At 31.6% G+C, this 11,647-nt stretch overlaps 1 protein-coding gene across 1 annotated transcript in view; it reads right to left on the reverse strand.

The window, feature by feature from the left end:
* The window catches only part of LOC108694580, a 50,158-nt gene that overhangs the window by 26,091 nt on the left and 12,420 nt on the right, over positions 1 to 11,647 (reverse strand). The window contains exons 3-24 of the mRNA XM_018204153.1: positions 11,087 to 11,310; positions 10,856 to 10,998; positions 10,652 to 10,782; positions 9,602 to 9,987; positions 9,155 to 9,475; positions 8,824 to 9,079; positions 8,512 to 8,709; positions 8,219 to 8,433; positions 7,878 to 8,088; positions 7,390 to 7,763; positions 6,665 to 6,953; positions 6,370 to 6,564; positions 5,961 to 6,178; positions 5,428 to 5,612; positions 4,804 to 5,318; positions 3,578 to 3,970; positions 2,258 to 2,902; positions 1,752 to 1,946; positions 1,553 to 1,635; positions 1,305 to 1,467; positions 1,051 to 1,232; positions 227 to 850 (exon numbers count right to left, since the gene is read on the reverse strand). Of these exons, the coding sequence (XP_018059642.1) occupies positions 227 to 850; positions 1,051 to 1,232; positions 1,305 to 1,467; positions 1,553 to 1,635; positions 1,752 to 1,946; positions 2,258 to 2,902; positions 3,578 to 3,970; positions 4,804 to 5,318; positions 5,428 to 5,612; positions 5,961 to 6,178; positions 6,370 to 6,564; positions 6,665 to 6,953; positions 7,390 to 7,763; positions 7,878 to 8,088; positions 8,219 to 8,433; positions 8,512 to 8,709; positions 8,824 to 9,079; positions 9,155 to 9,475; positions 9,602 to 9,987; positions 10,652 to 10,782; positions 10,856 to 10,998; positions 11,087 to 11,310 (6,146 nt within the window). The remainder of the gene's footprint in view (positions 1 to 226; positions 851 to 1,050; positions 1,233 to 1,304; positions 1,468 to 1,552; positions 1,636 to 1,751; positions 1,947 to 2,257; positions 2,903 to 3,577; positions 3,971 to 4,803; positions 5,319 to 5,427; positions 5,613 to 5,960; positions 6,179 to 6,369; positions 6,565 to 6,664; positions 6,954 to 7,389; positions 7,764 to 7,877; positions 8,089 to 8,218; positions 8,434 to 8,511; positions 8,710 to 8,823; positions 9,080 to 9,154; positions 9,476 to 9,601; positions 9,988 to 10,651; positions 10,783 to 10,855; positions 10,999 to 11,086; positions 11,311 to 11,647) is intronic.

The raw sequence follows: 11,647 nt of genomic DNA on the forward strand, positions 1-11,647 counted from the left end.
ATATATATATAATTTATATAATTTCCACTCCACTAACTGCGCTTAATTCTCATTTTCTCCATATGTTTTTCAATTAGAAATTACAAATTTGTTTAAAAGTGAGATAATGTTACATCAAGCTTTTATGAGAAATAAATGAATTTTAAAAATTATTTGGGAATATTACTTATTATTTACACATTTTATCATCTGGCATGTATAAAATGATATAAATCAAAATATATACCCATCGAATAATTTGTCGATCGTTTTATCCTTCAATATATTAACGACGCCCTCGATGAGATCGGGAACCCCGAGAACGCTAGTGACATCTTCGAGATCTATTTTACTAGCGATGTCTAGCAAATTTCCTCCTTCTTCGAGGATCGAGGATAAATGAACCAAGATCTCTTTGAGCCAGTAGAGCTTCCAAGAAGCCTCTGTGCGCCAGAAAGACAGTTGTCGACTTACGATATCCACGTCCAGACTTCGAGCCAATCGGCTTGAAATGTCGGATATCGTCGGATACTTTGATTCCTTTGGATCGTATCGGAAAACCTTAGCCGCTCTCTTGGAGCTGAGAAAATTGTATAGAACCGTCGCATTTTGACAGTCAACTTTCGTCCTGCATAGACTCGTGTTCAGATTGCTTAGGATCGCATTCACGTTGATAGTGGCATTTGGTAATGCAGTGTCGATGTCAGCGATATCAGACTTTTTCACTACGTCGCGCAATGGTTGCCAAATCGGCACGTGTTTCTCAGCTAATCGGGTCAAATTGTTGATACCCTCGTGAATGGACGCCGAATCCAAGATGTAAACGTTTTTTTCCAACATTTCCAATATGCCCAAAATAAATGTAACGTACCTGGAACGCAATAAGTAGAGATCAAAATCACCGATAAAAAAATAGCTTTGAATAAAAACTTTGAATTAAAAAAAAATAAATCTATAAAGTAAACACCTGTTTTCTCTAGTAATAAATATATTTCTCTAGTAATAAAAAAGCAGTATTACTTCGCAGTATGTATTGCTTGCGTGATACGACGAAAGAAAAAAAATACTTACAATCCTGGTCTAGAATATGTAGGACCACCGACAAATTTGTAAAAGCATTCGTTTACTCTATTACTATATGTCTCATTTTGGAAATCAACCAGGATGTCAGCGATGTAATGTAAAGTAATTTCGAACGTAATTAAGAACTCATCTAATGTCTTCTTTTTATTCAGATATTTATAATCCTTAATCTATAAGAACGTTTTTTCTTTAATTAAACGATACTAATGCTCTTCTATGTAATTTATAACGTCATTTCTTACCATGTTGCCTGTTTTATTCCAGTGGAAATCATTTACCAAAATTTTATGTACCTCCGATATATTTAATCGATTCATTTGACAGAGTAATTTTGAGTAGAGACTATGGTGCATCAGCTGAGAATTTAAAACTTCCAATGGAAGCGTAAAACACCACTGACAATCTCTAAGAACACAAAAAATTGTGTATATTATTTTTTTTCTTCATTATTAACTGAATAATTGTTATTCTTAGTGATACGTTTACTTACGCAGCATCAATTTGAGTTATCAAAAAATTTTTCAAAAGCGATACTGATTTCTTCACCATCGAATATGCCAGAGCCTTCATATCCTACAAATATTTGTAATTAAGTCGCGACAATTTTCTCGAGAGATTTAAACAACCAAGTCTATTTTTAATAAATCATTAATCGTATAAAGAACATTTAATAAATAATGATTATCTACCTTTTTTTTATATTGCGCGATGAAGTTTTTTAAGCTACCCTCCTCGAATGACGTCCACCATGCAGGAACTTTCGGCTGCTTAAAGCCTTCCGACAAAGTGCGAATCAAAGTGGTCTGAAATCCTTGCACTCTCTGCAACAGCTGTTCTTCGTTAACGGATTCTGAGTTAGACATATTGGATGTAATGTAACTATCCTAAAAATGAATTTTAAAAAATATTTGAAATTTAGCTTATGTACTGTATGGAAAGAACGATTTTACTAAAATATCCAAAAATTTAGATAAGTCTTAAAATAATGTTTTTGGTTTATTAAAATAATTATGTAAGAAACTCAAGTATGATGAATAATACTACAAAAAAGTTTTAACATTCTAGCAATCAGCTTGAGCGTCGTACGTAATTATTTTAGTAGTCTAACAAAATTTTCAGATCTGTATCTAACTAAATTTTTAGATACTTTAGCAAAACCATTCTTTCTGTGTATCTCTACTCGATCAAATATTACATTATATTTTCCATTCAATGGCAACAAATTTATCCATGTCAACTGTTCATCACTCATGAGGATCTTCTGGCAAAAATTCTTAATGCTGGTCAGCAAACCCTTCTTCCTTAGATAGCTGGGTGGAATTAGATATCGATCGATATTGCAAGGGTGCACTAGGCCAAGTAGAAACTTCTGTATGAAATCATCCAATCTCTCGGATGAGGCAAAGGTATCGGCAGCGGTGATAACAAGATTAGGCATATCCTCCACGAGCGTTAACAATGGCTTGAGTTTCGAGGTCTCGTACACGTTACGCAGTTTCTGCCAAATATCTCCACCGGACGCAAGATCGATCACGGATTCCAGAAGCTGAAACAGTCTCTTGGACCTAACAAGATAATCTATACCGACGTATGATGTCATGTTGAATTTGTACCAAGCAGAATTTTGATAATGGTGGATCCAAGATTTCTCAGATTTCAGAATCAGGGCCCAAGTTTCGTTAGACAGATTCATCCACGTCGTCACATTGAAGATGTTCGATTTGAGACTCACACCTGGTGACTCGATCATAAAATTTGAGACAATATCCAATAATTTTGTTAACGAGACAGTTAACGGAGTCGATCTCGAAAGAGCAGTTCTTTTACCGGTGATAACTTCCTGCCGAAAAAAACGTAAGAATATAAACGGATTATTAGAAACATTTTCGAGAGATTCAGAGCACGTTAAATTAATTCTCAAAGCTGATGGCAAAATTTGTAACACATGACGCTACTTCTGTAAAATCTATTTGATTTATATTAATTCAAAATCACAAAATTTCAAAATATAAAAATAACATAATTCATATAAAAAAGGATGATTACTAATTAACACAATTAAATGAAGATCATATTTGGCCAAAACGAATCTTGATGTAATAACACTTGGTGCAATAATATTTGGTGCAATAACACTTGGTGCAATAACACTTTTGTGTCAATTTTATTAATTTCCAATTCAAGTAAACTGTTATTATTAATTATCGATCTTGAAATATAATCCAAAACTGAAATTTAATAATAACTAAATTTATTTTAATAACAATAATTCAAGTTCGTAAATGTAATATATAGAATATACAATATTAAGATTAGAAATAAGATCATTTATATGAATAAATCAATTAAATACGAGAAACAATTACGACTAAAGTTAGATGTTAGACCAATACATCTAACATATTTTAAATAAATTTATCAAAGAAAAAAAATCTCATGATATATAATTAAATCTAATAGACTCACCGTCTGGAGGATTAAATAACTTATTCAAATAATATTTTATTGTACGTACATAGTATTCGTCGCTCGTGGCAGTCCTCAACAGTTGGTAGGGATCGAAGGAACATACTTCCTGCAAGAAACGCGTTCTGTTTGTTGTGGACCAATAATCAGAATTAAAATGCTGAGTGCACATCATCTTCCTAACATCCTTGAAGGGCATAAATTCACCAGTCACATCGTTAAGCGTGCTAAGAGTGGCAATTAACGCAACTGTTTCTTCCGGATGAGCCTCTAGAATCTTTAGCACTTGACGCGTATCATCGTTCTCCGCTAATTCCCAAGTTTTTAATTCGTAATTGTGTATTTCTGCATTCTTCAACGCATTGCCAATATGAATTAGAATCTCCGACACGCCTTCCACCAGTAATCTGTAATTTGACCACCCTTGACCAAGTTTCAGTTCCTGAAAAAGAATAGCCATTATTACATTGCTTATGTCAGAATTAAATATTAAACTTTTATTTTCATAAAACATAAATAAATAATGACAAATAATTAAATGTTTATATGGCTTGTAAAATACAAAGCAAGTCTTTTTCTTTGACTAATATAGAAGACTCTGTGTAATTCAAACGTACAATTATTCTTAATTATATTTTAATTTGTCATATTAATAAATTACTTAATACCTTATAATATCTTGAATTTACTCGTTATTGTTTTTTCATATATTGCTTTGCATTTATATCATATAAATATTTACTTCTTTGATAGGATATCTTGTGGTTCCGTGTGAGAACGACTCGTAATCGTCGCGTTCAAATTCCATAATCCTTAGCAGAAGTCGCAGAAGAACTCTTTAGCTCTAAGTGAATCTTTATTATAAAGTACTCTTGAAAACATTTCACTTTTATGTGGAAAAATATTTTCTCTTCAATCTCTTACAATTTCGACAACATTTACTTTGAAAGAAAGAATCTATTTCTTTGAAAGGATGTTTTACCCCTTAAAAGTAAATTAGGACATAAAAAAATGTAAAAAAAAATATATGTCGCTTATTTTTGAAGAACAACATATCAAAAACTCAGAAGGAGATGGTTGGGTCCTTTTTCTTATAAATCACATATATAATAATGGAGAGATGAGTAGAAGTATATAGGTTCCTGTATGAATATATAAGAATTGATACAGTTCTTCCCTATTACTGTTACTACTACGACATCTTGCATTTATTAGCTTGCTCGTTGTTAGCTTTATTTTTACATTTAAATATGACTATTGTTTAATCATATTTACCTTGTGGAAAGTACCCTCTGCATTTGAAATCTCCAGATTCTCTTTCAGCATCTGTATCATGTGGTTCAAATATTTTTTCGAAAATGGAGGTTCGATAATTATGTTGCGTCTCATCGTGAGACTGATAGCTCCGGCAAGATCGAACACATCACCAATCGTTGAAGCTACATAAGAGCGATATTTGCTAGCAGGTTTATTCCAGATCGTTATTTCTGCCATATAGAGATCCGTGTAAACGTTAAAGTTTTCAGGATCAAGATCACAAGTAAAATTTTTTAAAATCCTATACTCCTCAGCGCTCAGACCGACTCTAAAATCTGATAGCCAATCGAACAACATTGAGCATGTGATTGTAGTATTACTTTCCAATGTTGTGACAATATGATCATCTATTACAGGATCAGATAACCCGTTCACCAGCGTTGCAAGAATAAAAGGTAACTGATCGTGAAAAATAGTAATAGGAGAAATATTATCGAATCCTAAGAAGGATAATAAACTGATCTTTCCTGTGCCTGAAAAATAGAACATAACAAATCAAATAGTCATTTATTTTCAAAGAATTATACTTCACAAGCGTTACTTTTTTTTGTAATAATAATTATTATTTAAAAATCTATTTACCGCTTTTCAATATGTCGGTTATAATACGTGTGCTTTTGTGAATGACGTTAGATAAATATTTAATAAAAATGAAGACACGATCAGTAACATTAACTGATGGTTTCCAAATTTCATTTGCAGAAAGATCGCTGCCGAAAGACGCAATCCCCTTGTCAATCTCCAAGTCGATGTGATCTAAGGTATTTCTTAAACAAAAATTAATACTTTTAAAATAATTACTACAAATTAAAATATAAAGATGTCTCTATAATGTTTCTTTTTTAACTAGATTAAAAGTTTAAATTACTGTAAAATAAAATAATTTTGACCCAAATTTAAAAAAATATCTTAATAACATTTACGTCCAAAATTGAAATGTAAGACATTTTAAAATGTTTTTAAAATATTTTTAAGACGTTTTATATCCTAATTTTAATATCTACATATATTGTCTGAACATTATCAAAATCTGGGCCAAAGTCACTCCATTTTATAGTACGATACTTTTGTTCGACTAATTACTTATTACGTAATACAAAATGTAATTTATATACTTCCAATCCTGTTGCATGCTTGGAAATCTTTCCTCGATAATGTCATCTGATTCTGTCGCGAGTGTATTAATATATTTTGCTAATTTCGGTTCTTCTGCCAAAACAATGTCTTTAGCGTCGTTTATCAGATTATTGAACTTTGTCACTAATCGTCGAAATTTCGTGTAGCCTAAAGTCCAGTTGAACGGTGGTAAATCTACATTTTCATCATGCTCGAACTAAAAAATAATAAACACATGCTTAATATAGTTATGAATTTATAACTTAGGATTTATTATTTTCAAATTTATATTTTTTATTTTTTTTATAATTTGTTAATATTATTTATATTAACGGCAATAAAAGTTTTTTACTTATGAAAAAAAAATAATCATTGCTTATTAAATAGTTAATTAGAGTAAAAACTGACAATTTTTCGGACTCTCATTATCACCGGTTGCTCTCTCCATTCTTTGATAAACAGACTTGGGTCGCATGCGATCCTTTCGAGCTCTCTAACAACTTCTTGACTTCCGTTTCTTAATTCTAATGCAGCGCCAACACTTTTGTTCATGATACAGGGCCACATTATCTCACGTTCTTTGTAATCATCAAGAGCCGATATCTAATAGCAAAAGCGTTCACGTATCATATATATATATATATATTTCATAGAAGTTCCTTGAAATTTATCGAGCAAGATATATTTGGAAAATGTCACTTACAAGAGGTACCGGCCGCAGAGTTATCATGTCGACTACATCAAGAATGACCGGAGATAAATTTCTTAGGAACGTGCTGACAAGCATCTCAGTCTGTGGCATCTCCTGCAAAACATCGGAAAGCTTTGCCACGTGATCGCGGTTCTGGATCTGATCAATGATCTTCTCGATATTGTCGAAGATCACCGAGGTTGCCCACGCGAACCCGTAAATGTTCTTCCAATTTTTCTTCGTTTGGATTCCGAATAACGGACTCTCCATCACGTCAAAAAACTTGCAGATTACACCTACGCTGCAGACATATACAATTGGAAAATTTGTGTTAAAGGAGGGTGCTTTTTTCACAATCGTTCGAGGATCGTTTTATTTTTACAGTTTCTTATATATTTTTCTTGGAAATCGAAAATTATCATAATGCTACTCTCAAAGAAAAGTTGATACATTGTGTGTGTGTGTGTGTGCGTGCGTGCGTGCGTGCGTGCGTGCGTGCGTGCGTGCGTGCGTGCGTGCGTGCGTGCGTGCGTGCGTGCGTGCGTGCGTGCGTGCGTGCGTGTGTATATGTGCGTATGTGTGCGTGTGTGAAATAAAGTTAATAAAATTCTTATTCACATTTCGTTACAAAATCAATTGTCAATTATATGCTTCAATCATTTAAAAATTAATTCAAATAAAAAATGGGTTAATGTGGCTTTATAAAAGATCTTTACGCATTGAAAATTTTTTTTTACCTGATCTCCCATGCGTCTTTCGCTGTTATGTTCGTCGTCCACGAAGTCTTAAAATTCTGTTTTAATTTATCCAATCTCTTCAAATTATAATGTTGATCTTCTTGATGTACAAGAGTATCGATATATTGGTAAATCTCTATTATCTTCTCGTTGAAGGCGGTCCAATTAAATTCCTTTCGTCTGTAGGTGGTTTCCTCGTTTTCAATGTTGGTCACGTTCAATTCCAGATTCCTTTGAACAATTTTGGATAGATAGCATGTCAATTCCTTCAGAATTGTACTATTCGATTCCTTAGGAAAATTTAATAGTTCCGGCAGATTCGATTCCATACAGTACACTTGCGTGAAATTAGAATATTCTAGGATCTGCAACGTCTGTTTAACGAAGATCATATTGAGATGTTAAAATCTAATATTATACAATCGATCTAACATTATATTATGCAAATCTGAAAATCAAAATAAGATTTAATTATATTTTAAACCGACCTTTTTTTTATCTGTGGTGGTAAGATAAAACGTTTCGATTAATTCAGCTTCGTGTTGGCGCACTTCCTCGATCCAACTGGTAGGATTACTTCGTATGTCTTGCAAAATTGTTTCAGCTAAAAAATCCATATTTTCCAGATCTGGCTTGACGGATATGTACGATAAACTGCGAAGTCCCAGCATCTTTGCTATGCTCAGATGAATTCCCAAGCTAAAGAAAAAAAAACGTTTACGTACAAAAAAAGTTAAAATATTTTATAATTTTTAATTTGAATAAATATACAAGTATCTGTATAAGTAAAATTTATATTGCTTGGAGTTTTTATTCTTTCCTTACTCACATATCTAATCTTCCTTGATGTTGCATTTCGTTGAAAGTTTTTTTCCATTCGTCACTGATTTGAAAAATGCTCCAGTTTAAATACTTTACTTTTCGCGTATTCATATAAGTCACGAATCCTTTGACAGTTTTTACAACAGATGTTAAATTTGCATTTTCGATCTTGACTGGTCGTTTGAATGCCATGGTGACCATGGTCGACAAAGTATTCGTTACCTAAAAAATGTGATTTCTTTAATTATATAAAAATTAAAACAAGTTATTATTTAATCGTCAATCAATTGTTATACACACAATTGTCCCATATTTCTCGAATTCAAAACTGTTATAGACATCAATAATGAATTTTCTTCCGTAATTATCGCAGAATAATTCATTTATTTCATTAGATTTATCTTGAAATTCAATATAATTCTCGAATATCTCTTTCATTGTGTCCTCTTGGCAAAACACTTCATCAGGTTTTCTTTCTCTTAAATTATCTACGAGACGCTATAAGAAAAATTTAGAAAAGCATAACTTTATTAGCCTAATTAAAAAATAATAGTCATTAAATTGTTTAAATACAATAACATTGCAACATATCGTATAATAAATATAACAAACCTCCACAAGATCTAATCGCGATAAAGACCGAATAATCGTTCTGTATATAGTAGGTTGAAGATTTGTCAGTATCTTTTGGACCAAATTCTCATGTCTATTAGAGATCTCGTATAATCTCCTCAAAGTATCTTCATGAAGAATAGCAACGTGATGAGTCATTTGCACAATGTTATCCATCAATGATATCATATATGTGACTGAATTTACTATGTTTTCGGAAAAGAAGTTTTTGAGTCCATCGAAAATTTCGGCAGCTCTGAAAATTAAAAATTAATATTATGGACAGTTAGACATTAGTGATTTATCCATTTATATGTCCAGAAAAGATACTTGCAATTTAAAATTATCTGCGTGACGATTCAGTAGTTTATTAGTGAGCTTCATACCATCCTGCAGAATCAGAAAGGATATATCTAATATCTGCGTGATATTTTCATAATTATCTGGACTCGAGGAGAAAGTCGATATTGCCCCGCGCAACCGATTTATCACAGTGAAGAAATCATCCGGCGTGGAATTGACTTCGTGATTTTTCAAAACTTCCTTCACTATCTTCAGGAGTTTGTTTATTTTCAAAAATCCACTCCGAGCTATCGGCCAATCTCGTTCGTATGCAAATATGGGATCGAGAACCACGAGAACTTTATTAATGCTGAAATTAAAGTGCCACATTTATATTCTTTGAGAACTGTTAATATAATAAACTTAATATCGAGAGATTTAATTAGAAATTTGAAGAAATGAATTTAGAGAAACAAAACGTTACAAATCGACTCACAAGTTTAAATCAATTTCCTTGAAGGTTACATTTTGAAAGACCAAAATTATTTTCGGCAGCCATTCACGGATCCTCAAATACTCAGGTATGTATTTCTTGGCTGTTTTTAAATCGAGGATAATTTCTGCTGCTCGTTTCAAATCCTGGAAGAAATTATAATCGCGAAATTTCGCCATCGCGCGATCGATCATCTCTAGTAAACCAGTAAAATCCAAGTGTTTTGAAAGATTCTCCAAAATATCAGGGATTGCTAGCGGATCGATGTTACAAAGAATATTTGAGATCTCCGTAATATCCTCCTCTTTGGATGGAATCAAATATTTCTTTAGACTTTCCGGGGAGCAAATGACGCCGTCGATATTAGTCGAACCAAAAGTTTGAATTAGCTACACAGTTAAAAAATTTATGTTAAATTTAGCATATTTTACGTATCATATTATTTCAATTATGTTAGGAAATAACACAAATATTATTATATGTAAAAAACGAAAATAAAAATATAAATAATTGAATAACTGATACAATTTGTAAGCAAATTATAAAAACAATTTCTTCAGTAAAATTAACATTTTATTCCTTTGTCTTAGAATTTACGTTTTAAAATATATTATTTTCATGTTAAACTATTGACCTACTTATAAATTGTATAAATATTATTTTAACACTAAATATTGAATATTAATTTAAAATATTCAAATAATATAATCACATTATGTTAAATTAACATTCGAATGTGTTAAAAAATCAGTACAAAAATGTTACATCAATTTTACATAAATACAAAATGTTTTTATTACGTATAGCAAATAAAAATTAATAAAAATATTTTTATTTAAAATTTTTTCGTGCTGCGAAAAATAAATTTAAGAAAAAGTATGTACATTACATTTGCTAATATAACTGTTTAGACACTTGTTTTATAAGTGTGTCTAATGATCATCGAATCATTTAAGCGCAAGACTAATAAAAATAACTAAGTATGAAAGAAATGATTAAATATCTCGAACTAATTGATAGTATATCTGTTTAAGCAGATATTTAATTACTTACATATATTAATTTGACGGATGACTCAAATAAACCATCGATTAAACCATTCCTTGCTTTTGGCATATGAGATCTGAGTAAATTCTTAATTTGGTCGTGATTGTTGAACAAGTCGCCTAAACGGATTCCTCTATCTGTCAACATATTCAGATATTTTATTGCTCAAGTATCGAGCTAAATTTTAGCTCATTTTTTATGTAATCGTACCAAAAATCGCCTTAATCTCTGGCTTGATGAGTACTTGCGCCATCGATTTCAAAAGTTGAATACTCTGCGGCAGCGTTTCCACAGCGGAGATAATTGTTTTGTTATTGAGCATCGGTTGCAGTTCCACGACTAAAGGACCTAAACTATTATTGTAAAGAGAGAAAAAAAGAAAGAATGAGCATTTCCGAATTTTAATGAATTAACGATACAGTCGTCAAAATAAAAACTAACGTGGCGTTTTTATACGTGGGTATCTTCTCGTATTTCAACAGCGGATCACAAGGATTTCCGACACTGCATATGTAACTCTGCATGAAAGGTAGAAGGCCGTCTTGCGGCATCGACCTCGCAGGAAATTGACACGTCGGATGATACTCTGGATCGTCATTATCGCGCAATGTGAAGAGAATCATAAAAATCACTATCGGCCAGAAAAAAATTAGAGCCAAAATTCCCTGAAATTATGTTATGTGATTTAGATGGATTTATTTCATAAAACATAAAGCAAATATCGCTTGTTTATTTCAAAAGTGACATAATTGAAAAATAAAAATAAAAAAGTAAATAAATAAAAAAAAACTAAATTTCTTAGGGAAGAAACTATTTTTTTTACTTGATAAAAAATTATTAACTAATCAAATATAATATTGGCAGAAAGATTATATTCTTAATAAGATCAAATATCATTTTTGTCATTTTTGTTTAGTAATCCTTAAAAATTATCTCTCTTTTTTTTAATTATAATAATCTTAATGATATTTTCTTTAATCCTTTTTAAATTGTAATGGTTTT

This window comes from Atta colombica, unplaced genomic scaffold (assembly GCF_001594045.1).
Source record: "Atta colombica isolate Treedump-2 unplaced genomic scaffold, Acol1.0 scaffold120, whole genome shotgun sequence".
In the NCBI taxonomy this organism is placed as follows: Eukaryota; Metazoa; Arthropoda; class Insecta; order Hymenoptera; family Formicidae; genus Atta; species Atta colombica.